The 23,262-nt window shown below is 39.2% G+C and overlaps 1 protein-coding gene across 1 annotated transcript in view; it reads left to right on the forward strand.

Annotated features, from left to right (window-relative positions):
- Positions 1-627: 627 nt before the first annotated feature.
- RP2 (RP2 activator of ARL3 GTPase) overlaps positions 628-23,262 on the forward strand; it is a 28,146-nt gene continuing 5,511 nt past the window's right edge. The window contains exons 1-3 of the mRNA XM_084789321.1: positions 628-920; positions 7,575-8,240; positions 13,608-13,722. Coding sequence (XP_084645447.1) covers positions 819-920; positions 7,575-8,240; positions 13,608-13,722 — 883 coding nt within the window. The 5' untranslated portion in view covers positions 628-818. The remainder of the gene's footprint in view (positions 921-7,574; positions 8,241-13,607; positions 13,723-23,262) is intronic.

Genomic DNA, 23,262 nt, shown 5'->3' on the forward strand with positions numbered 1-23,262 from the left:
AATTATTTTACTAGATACTTGTCCAATTTTGAAGCGATAACTCGAAGATTTTACGAAGCCCTCGAGGGGTTAGAGAAATGGCTAAGTGTTTAAGAGCACTTGCCCCTCTTGCAGAGGACCCAGGTTCGGTCCCCAGCACCTACTTGGTGGCTTACAACTATCACTAACCAGAAGACTTGAGCCCTCCACAACTTCAGCAGCTTATGGGGCCCAGGAGAAGGGTGCTGAGGGGAGGAGTGAAGGACATAAATTTATCTTACAATGTCAGCAAGAATTCTTTTTCCCTCGCGAGTTACGTCATAAAACAAATCTGCTATTGTACATAGCATCCCCTCCAGAACTTAGAATTTGGAAACTTTGGAAACTTGAGCGCCAGGGAAAGTCAAGATATCAGCCAGCTAGCCTAGCCTAGTCCCTGGAGGGGAGGAACTGGGGGCGGGGCAGGACAGAACGGGGGGCAGGACCTTCAGTGAGAGCCCCAGAGCGGGCCAGCCCCGCAGCTGACGTAAGAGCCAGGCTTGGATTGGTGAATGGGTACTCCAGCTGAGCTCATAGGTGCAGGGCAGCTTGTGGGACTTTGATTGGCTCAGTGGCTGCTGACCGCTTATTGGTTGCAATAGGTCGTCACGGCAACCGAGGGGTGGAAAAAAAGGAGAAGGGTGTTGGGCCTGGCGGGAGTGCTGAGGATTGCGGGCGGCTGGGCTGCTCTCCTGGGCGGTGTCCGAGGAGCTGCTGGCCAAGTCGCCCTGGGTTTCCACCATCCTCTGAGAGGTGTCCGAGCAAGTTGGGTCCACTAGCGAGCCCCTTAAGCCGGCGCGATGGGTTGCTGCTTCTCTAAGAAGCCGAAGAGTGAGAAGGAGTCGCGGGCTGAGGGACAGGAGGAGCAGCCCAAGCTGTACAGCTGGGACCAGCGGGAGAAGGTGATGTTTTGGGGGCTTTCCGGCTCTGCGTCCTCCCCGAATGCCTTTTGGGGGTCCCGAAGGAGCAGACAAGAGCGGGGAAGCTTGGCGGGCGGCCCACCACTGCTTTTCTCGCGCGCGCACAGGCAGCTGAAGTCGCACGACTTTGGGGGCGCTCTGTGAAGGGCTCAAAGGAGGCTTAGAGTTGGTCAAGCTAAGTAGATCCCCAGGGCCTTTCTCTAGGCTCTGCACCCTGACTCCCCATCCCAGGATGGAGTTCAGGGAGGGAAAGAGCCAGGAGGGTGCTGGATCTCCAATCAGCTCTTTTCACCAGCAGCAGCCAAAGGGGTTTGGTCCAGTGGTTGAATTACTCCACACACAAGACTGATTCTCATCTTTTATGCGGCTTGTGTTCCCAAGCTGTTACTCTTTTGTCTTCCTCCCTTGGCAAATCGCTTGTGGTGCCTCTTGCTGTTACTCGGTTACTAAATGGACTGTTTCATGTCCACCTTTACTCTCCCTCCTCTTCCATTCACTAGAAAAGAATAATGAACAGTGAGGCAGTCGTGGACTGTATTGTGTAAGGTGAAAGTACCCAGACAAACCAGGAAGTAGTTGCTTTATATGAATGAAAACGCCCTTATTTTTTTTTTATCTTATATATATATCTAGAACCCCAAAAGGTTTTTTTAAAAAAAAGTACCCTAATCTTGCACAAAACACACTTACTTAGGCATACATTTCACAATGGTTCCTCTTTCTACATAGTTCTTCATTTCTGCTTAGGATAGTTACTTAGTAAAACACTTTGATACTTGGTTTCCCAAGTAAAACCAGAGAGCTTGTTTTTTTTTTTTTTTTAAACGGGTGTCGTGAACAGTTAACTATTGCTTAATGCAACACTTTTGATAAAAAATATTTTATAGTGTCTTATTAATGTTTTGGTATAACGATTTATCCTGTGTCATTTCATACTGCAAGCAAAATTTAGGCAGTTCGTATAAATGAGATTCTCACAGTGTTGTCTTTTTAAAAATGGAAGATTCTGATGGAATTCTCGGGCTCAGCTTTTTGCCTTTGACTCTGAAACCCTTCTTGGGCCATGTGGCCTTTTGTTCCTCTTATAGCAGTATTTTGTCATGTAGGAAAGTGATCTAATTCCTGTTTTATAAGAAGATTGTACACGTCAAAATTACTTGGTGGGTGGATTTTTGAAATATTCATTTTCGACAGCCTTGGGATTTCTAATAGTGCTGTTTAAATTTTTTCTTCCCAGTGCTAGGGATTGAACCATGTTAGGCCAGCATTCTACCACTGAGTGGCATCCCTAACTGAGCAGTGAGTGCTCTTTTAACTTGAACTTCCTGCTCCAGAGAGAATTGGTTTTGTTTGTTTGCTTTTTTGTTTGTTTTATTTTAGCTTTTTGTTTTAACGTAACAGGCAAAATCTGAAAATGTACATTGTTGCAGTAGCCTTGGTTGGCTGTGGTGCCATTTCATAGTTACTGTCTTTCTGCTAACTTCTACTAACAGAGTTCTGATTAGTTGGCCTCTTCTGTTCTTGTTGCTATATTATGTTGGGTTTTTTTTTTTTTTGCAGGATCTTTTTTTATTGTATTTTGACACAAGGTTTCATGTCATTCTAGCCAGCCCTGACTACCTTTCTGATTTCCCTGCCTCCTGATTGCTAGAACTGCAAGCATGCATCACCAACTCAGGTTAGAGACAGTGTTTTGTTAGGTACTTCTGGCTAGCCTGTGCAGGCTGGCCTTGAACTTCTGGCAATCCACCTGCCTCAGCCTACTGAGTACTGAGATTATGGGCTTGTACTACCACACTCTGATAGTTGGGATCTTTCATGTGGATGTGTTCTGTGATATCTTTTTCTTGTGTGCTTTATCTAAGTAAAAGTACTAAAAAAAAATAGCATAGTGGGTACTAACATCTAGATGTCCCCTCCCCTACCATATGAGCATGCATTAAACTTTCTGGTGTAATAAGATCATTTAAAATTTTTTAACATACTTTTATCCAATACAAAGTTGTCAGCCCTGAAACCACATACATACAAACAGTAAAAACAAACTCAGCAGGTTGTATTTATATATTTATGCATACTTACACACACACACACACATATGTATATATATATAATAAAAGAACTCTTTTTGAGAACATTCCTAGCTCCTGTAGTTGTAGAGACTTAAGAGCTGTTACTGGATGTGTAAAATAAGCTCGTGCTCCTGGATATGTATATAATACAAATTCAAATCTCTTTTATGGTATTGAGAATAGAACACAGAATGCTAGGCAGGTGCTTTACCACTGATCTGTACCTGCAGCCCTCCAGTGGTGCTTTTACTGAGCTTGGTTTTGCTATCTATTATAACTTTGAGTTTTTTTACTAGAAGGAACTGACTGTAAATACACAGCCTACAGAAATAACAGATACATTGTATATTTAGTAACAGAAATGTTTTGTCTTGTGTTTTCATAATGTTATGGAATATCAAACAATTAGTCAACCTGTAAGACTTTTTTAAAAAAAGAGTTGCCTGTAATTTCCATACCATTGGAAAAGTGGTGGTTAAAATTTCGTTAGGTTGTATAATCAGAGTTGATGGGTACCCCATGGGTTTTGGGTTTTGCATTGGGTAATTGGGTCAGCCTTAAGGGACTGAAGCTAGGAGAAATTGTCTCAATTAGAAAGAATGTTTGAGGACTAAGTAGTGTCATGGCAACTCACATACTGCTGTCAACAGTGGAAGAAACTCATTTTCCATTGCTGCTGACTTTGAAAAAATAAACTTACTACACTGACATGATGAAATATTTTTGGATTGCAAGATCTCTGTTTAAATCATTTAAAAAGAAATGTTTTTTTCATTATTTGTATGCTGTATTCAATAGTTCAGCAAATTATTTGATGTATATGTATTCAAACACCAAGGAAGAGCCAAAATTATTATGTTTGCCCTCCAAGAGCTTACTGGTCTTTTGGAGTGATAACAGGAAATATTGAAGCAAAAATGAGGTGAAGATGAGTGGCAGAAAGGTAGTTTTCAATTTCCAGTTATTCATGCTAATACTCCTAAATAATAGAAATAAGAACTTGTTCTCTTTGCTGGGCAAGGTGATGCATGCCTATAATCCTAGCAGCTCGGGAGGCTGGGGCAGGATTGGTGCTTGTGAGTTCAGGGCCAGCCTCCTGAGTTCCAGGCTACTGTGAATGAGTGTGGTCATTGTGTGACTGAGATCTTGACTCCCTAGGAAAAAAGAAGAATTAGTTATCTAAATGATAGCCTAAGTATGAAAATTGTGGGTTGAGTCTGAAGAACACCCTTGTATCTGCTACATTTGTCTCAAGGTTATCAGAAATAGTACTTATTAAAGCCAAAGCCTTAGACCAGAAATCTATCTATGCAACCTTGGGTAAACTAGCCAATTTGTGCATTTCAGGTTTCTTAGCTCTAAAGTTTGCTAGTGCTAAAGAGTTCTGCACAATTTAGCAAGGTGGAGGCCTGCCCTAAAGAAAGAGACATTAGACAGTAATTGCCATCTCCAGAGACACACTTGGACCATAACTTACAGGAGATCATAATTCCCAGAATTGGTCATCAGTAGAAGGTGTGACTTTGTGGGGAACCAGTGTCTATGTTAGAACCTTCAGAGGTTGGTGACCTCTGCTAGGAAGAAATATCTGTAGTGAGTAGGAAACTAGATGCTATTTGCATCATCTTCTAAGTTATATGAGGTAATTAGCTGTCCACTGACACGAACTAAACCATCTCCAAATGTAACACTTTAAAACACTGGCAAATGCTGACTTTGTTTATGCCCTTTGTGTATGCCTAAACATGGTTGACTCTATGTGGCATCAACTGTGGCAACTTAAGTAGGGGCTGCAGCATCGACTTCAGGGGCCTTAACTCCAAGGTTGCTGTAGGCATTCAGTTGGGAGCTCAACTGGAACTGAGGGCCAAGCACTCTCCATTTGTATTCTGGCCTTCAAGGTCCAAGGGTTAGGGTTAGTGACTTTACTGAGTCTAGGAAATGCTACATCTTACCCTCCCCACCCCCAAATAACTGTATTTCTGATTCCAATATTTTATTACATATATATCTTAAGGTTTTTATTTTACAACTATGTGTGTATATGAGTGTCTTAGTGTAGGTTTGTACACATGAGTTCCGTGCCTGTAGAGGGCAAGAGCAAGCTTTAGAGCCTTTGGAGGTGGAGTTTCATGCAGTTATGAGCCATCTGACATGAGTGCTGAGAACCCAGGTCCTCTGCAAGAACAGTATGTACTCTTCATTACATATATTTTAAAAGAAAACCTTTGCTGTATGTGACATCAATGCTAGAATAAGCGTATCCGCTAAGAGCTGCTTTTTTAAAAAATTATTTATTTATTACTATGTATTATACAGTGTTCTGTTACCTGCAAGCCAGAAGAGAATATCAGGTCACATTATAGATGGTTGTGAGCCACCATGTGGTTTCTGGGAATTGAACTTAGGACCTCTGGAGGAGCATTCAGTGCCTTTAGCCCTCTGAGCCATCTCTCCGGCCCAAGAGCTACTTTTTAAAAAGACTTTTTTTTTTGCAAACTGGATTTCCATTAAAGTGAGCAAATTCCATTAGTATATCTCAGAATATCATTACCTAAGTTAACTATGGAAATGGAATTTAATGAAAATTTTGGATATTAATATCATATTAATTCTAACTCCTGCTACACAGCAGGTTTGGGGAATGCTTTCTTAGCTTTAGATAGCTATCTTTTTGCTGTGTCCATTTGTGACTTTTGTTCTATATGATCTCTGGCTCCATCACTCTTCTTTCCCCATCACGAAGGCCTCTAATTACTTCAAAGTCCCCACCCCCCAAATACCCTGATATTGAAGGCTAGGGCTTCAAAATAGAAATCTGGGCAAACAGACTGGAGATACAGCTTAGTGGTAGAGCACTTGTCTCGCATGCATGAGCCCCAGGGTTCAACCCCCAGTAGCATCAGAAATGGGGGAGAATGGATATTAAGTCCACAGCACACTCAAGCCTATTAAAAAGCTCAGTAATTTATCAATAACTCTTTTTTATTTTTATTTTTTTGCAATAACTCTTTTGTCAGTATGTGCAACAAGAAATCTTGAGCTGGGCATAGTGGTGCACACCTTTAACCCCAGCACTCGGGAGGCAGAGGCAGGTGGATTGCTGTGAGTTTGAGGCCAGCCTGGTCTTCAAAGTGAGTCTAGGACAGCCAAGGCTATACAGAGAAACCCAGAAGAAGAAGGAGAAGGAGAAGGAGAAGGAGAAGAAGAAGAAATCTTAACTCCTAGTATCCTAGTAATGATTGTGTGTGTGTGTGTGTGTGTGTGTGTGTGTGTGTGTTAATTTGTTTGAATGTGGGCCCACATATGCCTTGGTGTGCTTGTGAAGGTCAGAGGACAGTCTTGGATGTCACTCCTGGCTTTCCACATCATTTGAGACAGTGTCTTCTTGTTCGGTGCTGCCTAGGTCAGGCTGGCTAGCCTGTGAGCTTCCAGAGATTACACATGTATGTTGCCATGCCTGGCTTTATGTGAATTCTGGGGATCTGAACTCAGATCTTCCTCACACTTGTTCTATAAGTGCTTTCCCCATTGAGCCATGTCCCTATTGCTTTTTTTAAAAACTTACTTGCTTCTCAGATAAATATGCTTACAAATGTTCAAAGTTATCTGTGCCTTACGTAAAGATAGTTTAGCCAGAATCTTCTGCTCCAAATCAATTGTCCACAAAACACACACACAATTTTACATATTCTTGACCCTTATCCTCCTCCATATTATTTTTGTTGCTATACAGATTTAAAATAGGCTGAAAGACTATTAATAGTTGCAATGATCATATGTCACTTGGATTAACTCACAGGAAGACCCAAATCATAGTGTTGCACAGACTTCCTTTTAGGTTTGCATGCCCAGGAATGAAATTTGATAGCAGAAAGAGTGGATCCATTTCCTGGGAGGTAGATATCTATTAACCAGGGTTATAAACTTTATATTATATTCACTCCTCTTGTAACCACAATGCTGTTATCACATTTAGAAAATGGGGTGGGGCATAGCTGGGCAGTGGTGGTGCACGCCTTTAACCCCAGCACTCTGGAGGCAGAGGCAGGTGGATTGCTGTGAGTTCGAGGCCAGCCTGCTCTACAAAGCAAGTCCAGGACAGCTAAGGCTACACAGAGAGACCCTGTCTTGAAAAACCAAAAAACCAAAACAAAACAAAACAAAAAACAAACAAAACAAAACAAAGAAAATGGGGTGGGGGAAGCACTTTAAGGCTGTCTAAAGGCTTTGTATATGTGTGTGAATATCCCTAGTTGCCTCAAAAAAAAAGCATATTTACAGTTGAGATGGTTAAAATAGAATCCAAGCAATGTGTACACATAGTACTTGGTGAGTGTGCCCTTGAACTTTGATTTCCTTTCCCCTTTCCTCCCTCATTCATTTTATTTACTGAAAACAAACACAAACAAAAGTGCCCTATTCATTTTCTAGCTTACTGCAAAGTCAACGAGAGTGGGGCCCTTTACGTTTCAGCATTAACAGCAGTGCCTGGCATCCAATGGGCACTTACTTGGATGAATAATGTTAACAATACTCAATGTGATGTGCTTTATCTCTGCAGGTTGATCCAAAAGATTACATGTTCAGTGGACTGAAGAATGAAACAGTCGGCCGCTTACCTGGAAAAGTGGCAGGGCAACAGTTTCTCATTCAAGACTGTGAGAACTGTAACATCTACATTTTTGATCACTCAGCTACTATTACCATTGATGACTGCACTAACTGCGTCCTGTTTTTGGGACCAGTGAAAGGCAGCGTGTTTTTCCGAAATTGTAGAGATTGCAAGTGCACACTGGCTTGCCAACAATTTCGTGTGAGGGACTGTAGAAAGTTGGAAGTCTTTCTGTGCTGTGCCACGCAACCCATTATTGAATCTTCCACAAACATCAAGTTTGGCTGTTTTCAGTGGTACTACCCTGAATTAGCAGCGCAATTCAAAGATGCAGGGCTCAGTATCTTCAATAACATATGGAGCCATGTTCATGATTTTACACCTGTGTCAGGAGAGCTCAACTGGAGCCTTCTTCCAGAAAATGCCGTGGTTCAAGACTATGTTCCTATTCCAGCTACTGAAGAGTTCAAAGCTGTACGGATTTCCACAGACGCCAATAGAAGCATTGTTCCCATATCCCGGGGCCAGAGACAGAAGAATAGTGATGAATCATGTCTGGTGGTGTTATTTGCTGATGATTATACAACTGCAAATGCAAGGAAACTAATTGACGAGGTAAGGAGAAAGAGAAGAGAAATAGACATAGACAGGACCATGCTACTTTGGAGAGTTTCTAGGTTTTGTTGTTTTCAGATTAATTATTAGAAATACTGGCAGCCCTTAAGTTGGTCCCCTAATTCCCTGCTTCCTCAAGGTTTGCCTTAGAAGCAGATTGCTTGGGCCTCAAAATCCTTCCTCAAGAAAACTTTTTAATCTAGTTCAATTCGGCAAGCATTCATTAGCACCAATTCTCAGCAGGTTATTCTGTTACCATATCTCATTCATTGTCTGATGCATGTTTGCTTTCCATGTCTTTGCTTAAATACCTTGTAATTAGTTGCAACTTAGCAATAATTGATCACAGCTGATGCTGGAAATGAAGATGCAGTTCTCTGCCTCAGAATTTTCATCGCCATCATCAATAATTTCTCTACACACAACCGGACTGCATATCGAAGCGTGGCCTTTTCTGATATTTACTGAGGACATTTCTTTGGAGATTTAGTTGGCTGGAAATGACATCTCCGAATAGAACTTTTAGACGCTGCAATGACAATGCACATCCCCAGCCCACTCCACACTGGGCTCCTTCTTTTCTCTTGCCCCATTGCTGCAATAGACGACCATTAAGGATAAGATGGGAACTGAAATGGCAAAAGCTCTGAAGACTTGTGAGTGGTGGCTTTTAGTGAACTCTTTAAGTAGAGAAGAGTTCATGCAGAACAGCTTCCCCTTGAAAAACATTTGAGGAAGGAGAGGTTAAGTCTCCAGAAGCAGCAGTTTTTTTGGTGGTAGGTGCACCAGTAGGAAGAGCAATCAGAACTTATCCAATGGGATCTGTTTAAACTCAAAAATCAAGCTTCCAGAAGTGGATAAGAAAGTATCTTTTTTCCTTCTTTTCTTTTCTTTCTTTTTTTTTCTTTCTGTTTTTTCTTTTCTTTTTTGATTTTTTTTTTTTGGTTTTGTTTTTTTTTTTGAGACAGGGTCTCTCTCTGTAGCCTTGGCTGTAGCCTTGGCTGTCCTGGACTCTGTAGACCAGGCTGGCCTTGAACTCACAGCAATCTGCCTGCCTCTGCCTCCTGAGTGCTGGGATTAAAGGCGTGCACCACCATGCCCGGCAGTAAGTTTCTTTCTAAAGAGATTGTTTTAAAGTTGAAGCATTGGGCCTGGAGAGATGGCTCAGTGGTTAAGAGCACTGCCTGCGCTTCCCAAGGACCCAGGTTCAATTCCCAGCACCCACATGGCAGCTCACAACTGTCTGTAACTCCAAGATCTGACACCAACACACATAAGTTAAAATTAAATAAATAAAAAAAATTTAAAGTTGAAGCATACCAAAAGGAATGATTTTGTTGACAAAAAGTAAAAATGAATACTTCTATATAGCTATGCACCAGTAATGCAGAGAATCCATGTCTGAAATCTACAAAGTATGTTTGAGGTATAGATTTTAAAATTATAGAAGCTAAAGCTTGATTTTAAAACTTTGCTATTTTCTTCTTTTTTGCTTTTTGACTTGGGGTGTCTCTGTGTAGCCTTACCTAGTATGAAACTTAGAAAGTAGACTAGGCTGTGTCTTGAACTTCCAGCACTCCCTCTACCTCTGTGTCCTAATGGCTTAAGCCTTTGTCTGGCTTCAGATACTGATGTTTTGTTCTGTTATACCTGTAAGTTTTGTAAAATATAGAAAAATATGCCGGTAACTTTTGCACTATCTAGTCACATGTTAATTCAATATCTGAGAAGTAAATACCTTCATTATGTTGTATGGCAAATTTATTTTGTATGATGAATTTTTACTATATAATTTTCACAAGAGTAATCATTTACATTAAACTCCTTTGGTAGGTCAGGAGTGGGTATACAGATACATTAACATGCTTACAGGAAAAAAAATCAACACAGTCTTTATTTATGAGTCATGAATGTTCAGAACCTTTTGACCTTTGGTATCTGATGTGTGAAATGGCCTTTGCAAGACTATGGCTTAGAAGAATTATGTTCTTTAAGTGTCCTTCTGGAAAGCAAAGGAAAAATCCTACACTAATTATAGTAGCTTACTGCTACATAGTGTTAGATATATAGTTTTACTGTATGTCAGACACTGTTATAAGGGACTCACGTGAATTAACACAGTGTTCAAAACAACCCTTTGAACCCCAGACAAGGTAAGTAGCTTGGCAAAGGTCACTCAGCTAGCTGGTAAACAGCAGAGCTGTGATTCACCCATGCAGGCTGATAGTGTGCCTTCGTATTAACCCTTAAACATAAAACTGTTGTGCTGTCCCAGTGCTGCAAGAAAGCTGATGGATGGTGGATGGTTAGGTGTAGGAATGTGACCCAATGCATGTTGACTCAGGGGGGCGTCAAACTAGAGGTGCAAACTACAATTATCTAGTTCTGAAAGCACAAAATTAAGGAATGAATTATTTAAAAATAAAGCTCTTTGGAGGTCAGCAGTGTTCATGTAAGTAACACCTCATCTGTGCTCCGTAAGTAAGCCCAATGACCTAACTGGTTCACACAAAAAGAAAAAAAAAAAAGGAAGAATGTGCAAGAGAGAGAAATTGAAAATGAAAATTACATATGGAGTGTATCAAAGCATGCTGAATAGTAAAAGACAAGCACATTTTTTATTGTAAAACTTTATTTTTTTAAAAAAATAAAATCATTACAGATTTAAAATGTGGGAAAGTTCCTTCCACCTTCCCACCTAAAAGTTTGTAGTGTGGGATGTAAAGCATGGTCTTCATTTAAGATGGTAATTTTGGAATAGGTTAAAGATGATTCCCACAGGCAGTGCACTTTGCAGCCAGCCACAGCCCCATAGTTGGTCAGCTTCCCTCTCCACAGAATTCGTAGTTTAATTCCTATGTTTAATTGGGAAGGTTAAAGTGCAGAAGGGCACCAGAGTTTTCCATTTGATGTTGATTTGATTGTTTTGTTTTGTGTTTTGTGTTTTTTTTTTCAAGACAAGGTTTCTCTGTGTAGTTCTGGCTGTCCTGGACTCACTTTGTAGACCAGGCTGGCTTTGAACTCACAGTGATCCACCTGCTTCTGCCTCCTGGGTGCCGGGATTAAAAGTGTGCACCACCACGCCCAACTTTGATTTTTTTCAGTTGATTTTTTGTTGTTGTTGTTGTTGTTGTTGTTGTTGTTCCATGGCTATTTTCTTTTGCCTTTTCTCCCCACAAGTGAATATAAGCTTTCTTTGTATATAGCCTAATACTGGCAAGTGACCAATGAATGATATTTGAATTTGTTGGGTCATACATGATTGAGTTTTCTTTCTTTCTTTCTTTCTTTCTTTCTTTCTTTCTTTCTTTCTTTTTTTTTTTAAATTTTTCGAGACAGGGTTTCTCTGTATAGCCTTGGCTGTCCTGGACTCACTTTGTAGACCAGGCTGGCCTCAAACTCACAACAGTCTACCTGCCTCTTCCTTAAGTGCTGGGATTAAAGGCGGGCACCACCACGCCTGGCATGATTGAGTTTTCAATGAGTATCTTCATTGCATCTTCAAAACCATTAATGAATACAGAAGTTATGGAGAGCCCAACTAACACACTGAGGGTCTTCGTCACATCACAACTCAGTCCGTGATGTGTGAAAAGGAGAAAGACCTAAATGTTATATTGAGAGATTACATAGTACTTTAGCAAAGAAACAGCTCAAGTTAAGGTATTCTCACAGCACAACTGTGTCAGGATAACTTAGTCTTGGAAATGCGCTTAAACAACTCTAGTTTGTTGAGTAGTATCATAAAACTGCATTTTGTATGGTTTTTATAAACTCGACACATGAGTGTCTGAGCTAGGGAGTATCAAACTTGAGAACGTAGGACGTTCTAGAAAGGCTGATTAAAGCAGAAAGCACACTGCATAGGGAGTTAAGGGAAGTTACTAAGACTTGGTTTTCTCACCTCTAAAATTACTTCTTTGCTTCTATATGAATCATATATACATACTGGATAAATTCAGGTAAACAAGGTTTGATTTATGTAAGTATATGTTATAATCTAAGTGATTAGTTACCACAATTTATAAGTCTTCAGAAATAGGATTTTCATGTAACGGAGTCTCTAAATGTCTTCAGTGAAAATATTAAAATAGCTATAGCTGCATGGTTCATGTTTTGCTTTAGATAATATTTTTTTTAATTAACCATTTGTTTTGAGAGTATGTCTTGTGCATCCTATGTTGGCCTGGACCTGGGTATGTAGCCAAGATGGCCTTGAATTCTTGATACTTCTGCCTTCACCTCATGAGTCCTAGGATTATAGGTGTGAACCAACATGCCCAGTCATTTAAGCATAATTTTTTTCATATATATGACTCTAAAATGTCTTCAACACTAGAAACAATGGTGAGAGTGATTCTGATATTTTAAGTAACTTTACAGTTACTATCTAGCAGTGCTGTCCATATGATTTTTTTGTAATTTTTAATGTATTGTTTTGTCTGAGTCAGCGTTGAGTGAGAGTTCTGAAATAGGATTTGAGTTTGATTCAATTTGATGGTATGATATTCAGTAATATAACCACAGCATAAAAATATTATGAGCTGTCACTGCTGATTTTATAAAATGGGTTGGAAAATGTTCACACTCAAGTATAAGTTTGAAAAAATATGTAGATAGCTGATTTGTTAAAAGAATCATATCACAACTTTTGGTTTTTTGAGACAGGGTTTCTCTGTGTACTCACTCTGGAACTCACTCTGTAGACCAGGGTGGCCTGGAACTCAGAGAGATCAGCCTGCCTCTGTCTCCTGAGTGCTGAGATTAAAGTCATGTGCCACCATTGCCTGGCCTAATAAAGAATTCTTTAATCTAGTGGTTGTTACATTAACTTGAATTAAAACCATAGCTCCATTGACTAATAGTTATATGGCCTTGTACAAGTTTCTTAACCATATCATGTCTTACTTGTCTCATGTCTAGAAGGAAGATGGTGGTAGTACTCATTTCATGAGAAGTTAAATATATTAGATATGTATAAAATTCAGAAAACTTCATGTACATAGTAAATGCCCCCATAACTGTGGTCTAGCATTCTTATACCAAACTATAAAAATTGATGTGATGGCCTTTAAGATTAACATGAGATAATATTTTTCCATTTTATTATAACATCTTTATTGTAGTTAACAGATTATATTGATTATAATGAGCTATGGTATTTTTTTATTGAACAGTTACCATATCATTATATTAAGCTTCCATTTAGTACTTGTAAAGAAAGCACAGCAGTGTAAATTAGTCAGCACTAAAGCAAAAATCAGAATGCTATGTTGCATTATATACAAAAAAAATGCTGAAATAGCAAAATCTTGCTTTCATCCCATAAGTTCATTTAAAATCTAAAAAAATATTTATTCTCTACAGATGATTGGTAAAGGCTTCTCCCTGGTGGAGACAAAGGAAGTGTCAATGAAAGCTGAAGATGCTCAAAGGGTTTTCCGGGAAAAGGCATCTGACTTTGTACTTCTTCTGAACAAAGGTATTTTCTGAATGACTGGGGTACTTTTGTGGTTATTTTCTTGATCGACTCTCTTAATACTTTCTCTTCCTTCTGTGTTGTCTTCTCTTCCTCTTCTGTTTCTCAATAACTAAGAAACCCTATATGACTCACTTTTTTTCTTGTTCTGTGTTAGGTACTTAAACAGTCAGATTTTTGTATTATTTTAGTTTTTATTTTATTACTATTTTATCTTTGTTTTGTTGCAAAGCACTTGATAGAGATGTGCTTTAGCCGTACTGAAAAAGGAGTAAGAGAGCCAGGTGCTGTGGTGCACGCCTGTAATCCCAGCATTCAGTGAAGCAGAGGCAGGTGGATCGCTGTGAGTTTGAGGCCAGCCAGCCTAGTCTACAAAGCAAGTTCAGGACAGCCAAGGCTACACAGAGAGCCCTGTCTCAAAAAAAACAAAACAAAACAAAACAAAAAACAAAACGAAAGAAAAGAAAAAGTAAGAAATATAAAGTCAATATTTTCTATTTTCATATAATTAACTTCTCATGAAAAATTAGAATTTTCTCTAGTAAGTGAATGCTACCAGTAAATTTCAGATATTGAAAAAATGTATGTAAGAAAGGAGCTGGAGTACATGCCCTGCTGAAGGGCTGCTGCTTGCTTATATTTTCTTAAATGTGTACCGACTCTAGAGGCCAAAGTACTATCTGTCTGTTGGGAGTAGGGACATTGTTTGCTCAAGGCTCCAAGCTGATATGAATAGCAATATGCAATGCTAATTAGGTATACCCTATAGACAGGGCACAACTGCATGTGTATTCTTTATGTATAAATAAGTTATAATGAACTTTAAAATTGTGTATGAAAAAATTGTAGAACTGTTAGGATAATTTTAATCAGTAATTCTGTGTGTGATTGGGCTGTTAAGTGTTGGCACAATATTTCATATCTTTTTTAAAGTTATTGCAGTAGTGGCAGGGACTTACTCCTACACAGTGTTTGAATCTACCTCAGAATATATTCTGACATGGGAATATTCAAATGAAATCTTGAAAATGAACCTTGAAACTCTCAACAACTATCAGAAATGGAATTGAGCAATATAAGTCTAATGCATCCTAAAGTTGTGAGGGTTAGTGTTGAAGTCAGTAATCTGAATCAAGGGTTTGTGTATTTGTACACAATTAGTAAAGAAGTATTGTAGAACTGATTCAACCTAAACAGTATCTGCCTTTAAATAACATAACGTTTCCCATGGAAATAATAAAATGTTTTATTGCTTCCAAAAGCAGAACTAAAATCAGTGAGCAGATGTTATAAGAATTTCAGGAAATAAACATCATACACAGAAGTCTTAAAAAAAGAAGATGCCTACAGGAAGCACTCAAAAAAAGACTGCCGTGGTCATATAAGGTCAAAGAGCCAACTTGAAGGAGTTTCCATTGGCAAAATTTGGGGACAGTTTGACCATTGAATAGAATAATGTGTTTGGGGTATACTCAGTGGTAAGAATGCTTGCCTAGTGTGTTTGAGGACTTGGATTCAATTTCTACTATAGATAAATAAATAAATAAACCCAATGAAAAAAATAATCAAGGTAATGTAACAACAGCACCTGTGGAAAAGGAGAGGGCCGAGTGAGATGGTTCACACCTGTAATCCCTGTGCTTGGGAGGTAGAGGCAAAGAGTTCACGAGTTCAGGGCCAGCTTGGGCTGCTTGAGACAAAGACGGGAGGTGAGTATTAGGATTACAGGCTGCCTCTTACCTTCTGCCTCTTTTGTCTTTGCTTGTTCTTTTTTTCCATTCTTTCTTTTTCTTTCTTTCATTCTTGTTCTTTGTTTTTTGGGACAGGGTTTCTTTGTGTAGCCTTGGCTGTCCTGGACTCTCTTTGTAGTTTAGGCTGGCCTCGAACTCACAAAGGTCTGCTTGCCTCCACCCACTCCCCCAGTGCTGGGATTACAGGCCACTGCACCCAGCTCTGTTCTTTTCTTTTTTAAACCTGGAGAAAGGGATTTTTGTTTTTAGTCCCTGTGATGTATGAATCAAGATAGGAAAGAAAAGTTCAATGACATCACAGGGAAATAGTGAAGCAAATCCAAAATATAAAGCATCCTGTAAGATTTCTTCAGATAAGGGAACTCTTCTGGATTAAAATAATCTAAAGAGACGTAACAATGAATACAGTGAGAGAACCTTGATTGGATATGGGATTGATATGGACTAGGCTATTAAAGGGAGAATTTAAACTAGGAGTTTGAAGATGATAGGAGTTGTTTACTTTCCTTAGGTATGGAAATAGTGTTGTAGTTGGGTAGGATATGCACACTGAGTATCAGGGTAGCACCAAAACAAAAATAAAGCATGTTTGTGCACATGATGTGTATGTAGAGGCCAGGAAAATGACTCAGTCAGTAAAAGCGCTTGCCACCAAGCTGGATGACCTGAGTTCATCTCCTCCATCCCACATGGAAGGTGAGAACTGACTTACACAAGTTGTCCTCTGACGTCCATAAGCATGCCGTGACAGGAGCACCCACGTGTACAAGAATAAATAGATAAACAAATCAATCAATGTAATCAGTGTAAATAATCAATGTAAAATAAAGAAAACCTATGTGGCCAAATTTTGACTCTTGGTAACTACAGTTAAAGGTAAGATGAAATTTTTTGATGTCTTTTCTCATTCGGTTTTTTGAGAAAGGGTTTCTCTATGTAGCTCTCGCTGTCCTGGAACTCACTCTATAAACAGGCTGGCTTCAGATGGTAAGATGGATATTTATGCTGTTCTTTCAGTGTTTTTATAATGTGTACTTTTTTTTTTCAAAACAAAAATTGGAGGGGTTGGAGTAATGGCCCAGTGGGCAAGAGAGCTGGCTGCTCCAGAGGATCCAGGCTGACAACCGGCTAGAATTCCAGTTCCCATGGTTCTGATGCCCTCTTGTGGCCTTTAGAGGCACTGCATGCACATGGTCCATAGGCACTCATTCAGGCAAAAGACTCATACACGCAAAATAATAAACAAAAATAAAAACTTTTAGTTATAAATTTTGTTCTCATTCCCCCCCCCCCAAATTGGAGAACAAGTCAGGATGCCCAATAGTGAGGATATTAGTTCATGTGGACTAGCAGGCCGACTTGGTGCTAATGTTCTAACAGGGTAGACTGGGCCCTCTATTAAGGTAAGGAGTAGTCTTTTTCAGGCAGGATTTCTCAGCCTCAGCACCACTGACATTATCTTAAGTCATATCATTCTTGTCTTTGTCCTGGGGAGGGCTGGCCTATGCACTATAGAATGTTGACCAGCATTTCTGGCTCCTGCCCACTAGGATACCAATTTCTTTAGTTGTAGCAACAACAACAACAACAAAAAAATGTTTTTAAACATTGCCTGGTGTCCTTTAATGGGCAGAATTGCTCTCAGTTAGAACCATTTTTCAAAAAAGGGTAGGCTTACTCCTGAAAATGTACTGTTATTGTAATCTACAGCTGAATCTAAATTAGTCTTTAATCACAATTTATCTAATTGTAGTTAATAAATATCACTATTTGGCTATTAATAAGAGAACCTGTTGTTGTCCACTCCAAGAGTTCCAAACCTGACTAATCTTAAAAACTATCTGGGATTTTTTTTTTTTGAGACAGGGTCTCTCTGTGTAGCCTTGGCTGTCCTGGACTCACTTTGTAGACCAGGCTGGCCTCGAACTCACAGTGATCCGCCTGCCTCTGCCTCCCGAGTGCTGGGATTAAAGGCATGCGCCACCACGCCCGGCTATCTGGGATGTTTTTAAAATACACATTTCCAACTACTCTCTCAAAGGGAGTGACTTGGAAGTCTTTCTGACGTGGTTTTGGAATGACCGTTTTTGGTAGTTTCTCAGATGGTCCCCGAGCATCTTTGTTGCTTTGTTTTACAGCTTCCTTCTATTCCGCGCACACAGTCAGTGAGTGTTAATAGAGAGCGGTTAGACAACACGGCGCTGTGGAGGCCACTGCAGGTTTGGTGGTTTAATCTGAATGAGAGAAGCTAGTAGATATTTTCTTTTTTGTTTGTTTGTTTGTTTGTTTTTCCATTTGGGGTTTTTGTTGGTTTTTTTCAAGACTGGGTTTCTCTGTGTAGCCTTGGCTGTCCTGGACTCACTTTGTAGACCAGGCTGGCCTCGAACTCACAGAGAGCCACCTGCCTCTGCCTCCTGGAGTACTGGGGAGTACTAGGATTAAAGGCATGTGCTACTGAACCCGGTGCTACTAGACATTTTCATGCTTTTTATTTTTAACAAATTTTTAGAATAATTTTAAATTCACAGAAAATTTGCAAAGACAGTACAAAGAGTTTCTGTGTACCCTTTACCTGCCTCTCCAAATGCTAGCACAGCCAAGACACACTTGTCAAAACCAAGAAATTTACATTGGTAAAACACGTTAACACATACAATCTGTTCTCATTTCACCAGATTTTGATCATGCAAATCTCAATTCCAGAATCCACCTCCAAATCTCACATTGTCTTTAGTTGCTGTGTTTCCTCCATCGCCCCAACTCTATGACGGTTTTCAACCTTCTTTTGTTTTTCCTAATCTGAAACGTTGAGACACGTCCGGTTAGTTTGAAAGATATTGCTCTGTCGGGGATTGTCTGCTGGTTTCTTGGGTTCTAAGGGGTTGTGGGTCTTGTAGAAGAGGTGAAGAGCTGTTTGTCTGCTCTGGCTATTTGCCACAGGATGAATGCAGAAGTCAGGAGATAGCTTGTGGGAGTTGCTTCTCTTTTACCATGTGCACCCCGGGGATGAAACGCGGGTTGTCAGACTTTTACTTTCACTTTCCCATCAGGCTAAAGATTTATATTCTGTTTCAGAACTTTAAGTTTTTTTCACCTTTATTGATGTATAATTACCAGACATTACATTTTAAGGTATCTAATGTAATGATCTGACTGCGAGTATGCCATATATTATAGATTATTACCACCAAGTGTTACCTCATACGATTACCTTTGCATTTTTGTTTAAAATCTATTATTTTTGTATGAATGTATGTGGGTACATTGCCATAGCACAGCTAGAGAAGTCAGAGGCAACTCCGTGAAGTTAGTTTTCCGTTTCTACCTTTACTGGGTTCTAGGCTTATGTAGCAAACTCTACCCGTGAGCCATCTCGATGACCCCTATAATTGCCTTTTTTGTGGTAAGAACCTTTAAATCTCATCTTAGCAAATTTCCAGAGTGCAATATGGTATTGCTAGCTATGGTCACCATGCTATACATTAAATCTTAAGTATTACCTGTGTGTGTGTGTGTGTGTGTGTGTGTGTGTGTGTGTGTGTGTGTGTAAGACACTATTTTTTGAGACAACCCTAGATGACCTGGAGCACACAGATATCTGCCTCCCTCTGTTCTGCAAGTGCCAGGATTAAAGGCATATGTCACCAAGAATGGCTCACACTGTACTTTTTCTTTCCACTCATCTGTCAACAGATCCCCTAAAGTTGATTCCATTTCTTGGTTATAGTGAACCTCACTGAACATGGGGATGCAGAAATTCTTTCTGGGTAGTGACTTGACTTCTTTTGAATATATACCCAGAAGTGGGATTGCTGGATTATATAGTAGTTCCACTTTGGAGTTTTTGGAGTATTTTCATAATGGCTATAACAACTTACATTCCCACTGGCAGATCACAAGGGTCCCCTTTTTTTCACATCCTTAGCAACACATTTCTCTTTGTAATAACAGCCAACCTAACATATATGAGAAATTGATCTCTCATTGTGGGTTTGGTTTGCATTTTCTTGTTGATTAGTGACATTCGGTACCTTTTCATGTGATGTTTCTAATTTCATTGATAGTTTCAAAGCAGTGCTTTGCATTTCACTTTTCTTTTCAATTCCATTAGGTTTCTGTTCTCATATTTATTCTTTCCTTACTTTCGCTAGCATGAGGTATAATTTATTCTTTCTCTGGTTTCTGAAAGCTTGAGTGTAAGTTACAGAATGTATTATGTTTTTGACATTGAAAACTTACATGTAACAGCATGCCTGATGAAGCGTATGTACATACATGTTCTCATGAGACACAGCACTCTGCCTTCCTCACTTAGGTGCAATGGACACCACCAAAATCAATAGGAACCCCAGAAATGTGAAAATTAAGGCAGGGATTCTGGCTTATCTAGGAGGAATAAAGCAAGAAGGCTGAACCTCACTCAGTTGGGAACATGCACAGCAAGTATGTCTGAGAACAGCTACTAAATCGAGCAGATGTCGATGGGAGGGGGGGTTGTGGACGCTCTAGGGACTTAGAGGTGGTTACAGAAGAATGCTAAGAAGGAGGCAATTGAGAATCTACTGTATTTGTATTTAATACTGATTTTCCCCCTATAAGTATGATTTTATCTGTATTCTATGAATTTCAACACATTTTATTTTCATCTTCATTCAATTCACACTTTGGAAAAACTTAGTCGATAGCCTGCTTTAGAAAATGAAATTTTACTCCAGGCCATGGTGGCCTATGTCTATAATCCCAGCACTCAGGATGCAGAGGCAGGTGGATCTCTGTGAGTACAAGGCCAGCCTGGTCTACTATAAAGTATGTTCCAGGACAGCCAAGGCTACACAGGGAGACCCTGTCTCAAAAACCAACCAAACAAACAACAAAAACAAAACAAAACTAACTAACTAACTAAAATTCTTTTCAGTCCAGTGTGACAGTCTTTCCTTTAACTGTTTGTTGGTTTAGAACATTCATGTTGAAGGAGATTATTGGTAAAGTTGGATCAAACTATATCATCTTACTAGCATTTTTTCTGTTACATTGCTTTTACCTCTTTTTCAGTATAATTGAGCATTTTTTACGATTCTATTTAACCTTCTATTGACTTGTTGATTGTACATGTTTTTCTTTTTCTTTTTTTTTTCTTTTTCTTTTTTCTTTTCTTTCTTTCTTTTTTTTTTTTTTTTTTTTTTTTGGTCTTTTGAGACAGGATTTCTCTGTGTAGCCTTGGCTGTCCTGGACTCGCTCTGTAGACCAGGCTGGCTTCGAACTCACAGCGATCCGCCTGCCTCTGCCTCCCGAGTGCTGGGATTAAAGGCATGCACCACCACTTAGTTTCATAAAAATAAATTATAAATTAGGTAATTTACATCCAGCTTCACTCACAGTATAAGAACCTGCTAACCTGCTAATGGATCTCCCTTCCCATCTTCTGTCCTTTATCATTTCCTTTGCTATTATGTTTATTATGATGCATTGTTATAATGGATTGTTGATGTTATTGCTTTGAATTGCCACGTATGTTTAGAGCAATATAAAATAAGAAAATAGAGATAATATTTAACAGAGGAATGCCATGGTCCTTTAAAGTGCAATTATTATTACTCTCATTATTGTAGGGGGAAAGCAGAGAGACCATATAGGCTATTGTTCTAATCTAATTGATGCAGGATAGTGGTTTGTTCACGACAGCTGAGATGCCTAAATTTAAAGCTATTGCAGAGTATTTGAATATGAAGTTTACATTGAAGCACTAAAATAAGACCAATATCCTGCCGGGCATGGTGGTGCACGCTTTTAATCCCAGCACTCGGGAGGAGAGGTAGGCAGATTGCTGTGAGTTTGAGGCCAGCCTGGTCTACAAAGCAAGTCCAGGACAGTCAGGGCTACACAGAGAAAGCCTGTCTTGAAAAAACAAACAAACAAAAAAACCAAAAAACCAAAAAACCCAGTATTCTTGTGGACCTCATACTTGACTTTGAAATAATCACATTAATTTAAATATTATTAGACAGAATAGGACTAATTAAGGAATACACAAGTTTTCTTAAATTTAGGATTATCCTAGTGTAAATGGATACCTGTTTAATACATAGGTATTATTGTCTTAGAAATTTAAAAATGATTTTTAATAATGTTAAGAAGAGTCATCAACAGATTCAGGTGGGACCTTTTCAATGTACATTCCCTATAGGATGCCAAAACCATAGGAGGTTTGCCTGAACCAGCTATTTTAATAAGAGTTTCAAAATGGTCACTTTCTGCCTATATCAGCACCTCTACATTTATCAACAGATGTTAAGAGAACACCTTGTACACCAGCAGTGTTTGCTTGACGTTTCATATCAGAAAAGCAGGGTAAAGAGGAAAAGCAAGCACCAATTTTCAGAGTAATGAACTGGTACCCTAGCAACCCTCAGTAATGTCTAGTGAGTTTGCTTCCATTTTTGTCTAAATACCATTATGAACTCAAAGATATTTATATAGTCAGTGTGTTTTAATAAGCTCTAAGTATTCTTCTGACTTCACTATGTCTCATGTTTAGCCATTGGGAACCCCTTTCAGGTTATCTTTTATATCTTTTGAATATTAATATTTAATATCCTATTGGCCTTGCAATGTCAGTGCTTTTTGGCTCCACAAGATATTTCAGCTAGGTATGATGATACATATTTGTAATCCTAGCACTCAGGAAGCCGCAGCAGAAGGATTGTGAGTTTCCAGCAGGCCTGGACTATATGACAAGATACTAGCCTCAAATTTGCTATGTAGTTGAGACTGGCCTTAAAGTCCTGTTCTTCCTGCCTCTTATCTCCTATGTGATAAGATTATAGGCATGTACTAACTGTATCTTTTTTTTTATTTCAGTGGCGAAATTTTAACATACAGAAAGTAAACAGAAGAGTCTGGTATGGTGGTACATGTCTATAATCCCAGTTGGGAGGTCGGTAGAAACAGAGGCGGGTGGATCTCTGTTAGTTTGATGCCAGCCTGGTCTACCAAGTTCAGGCCAGCTAGTGATAAGTAGTAGGACTGTTTTTAAAAAAAGAGAGAAAAACAAACAAGATAGACAATGGTATATCAAAGACCTGTGTCTACCACCCTGTTTTTATAGTTACCAAATGTGTTCATGAGTTTTCCATTGCTATAAAAAAAAACTGAAATGATCGACTTAATAAAAACAAAACCCTTTATTTTGACTTGCAACTTTTGGAGCTTTCAGTCTATGACTGATTGCCCTTGTTCCTTTGGCTTTCTGTGGCACAGAAACACTGTGATGGCAGCATGTGTCAGGAAGAAGCCCATTGTCCCTGTGGCTGAAACAAGGGAAGAGCTGAGGCCCCGCAGGGCTCCTTGTGGATAGCCCTTGAGGGTTCTGGATGTAAAACCTCCCATTCTGGACCATTGCTTAAAGATTCTACTACCTTCCATTAGCACTTTGGGCTGGGTGGGTACTAAGCTTTTAACACACAGACTAAAATCCAAACTATTACACCAGCTCATAGCCAAATAATATAAGACTTAGTTATGTTTTTTCTTTTATAATACTTTTCTTCTGGAAGTTTTGGTTCCTTACAATATTGTTCTAACACAATGGTTTTGTAATAACCGCAACTTTACTACCAGAGTAAAATTAATGACACTTTACGATCTTCTATCTTTTTGTTCTTAGGCCATATTCTACTGAGGGTATACAGACAAAGCATTGCCTTATAAGGTTGCTTAAAATAAAGTTTTTGTATGGTCATATCACTAACTTGATAGATTCATTTATTTTTGTTCGTTTTTAAGTTTTAGAACT

The sequence above is a fragment of the Acomys minous genome (genome assembly GCF_964271855.1).
Source record: "Acomys minous genome assembly, chromosome: 7".
NCBI classification, from domain to species: Eukaryota; Metazoa; Chordata; class Mammalia; order Rodentia; family Muridae; genus Acomys; species Acomys minous.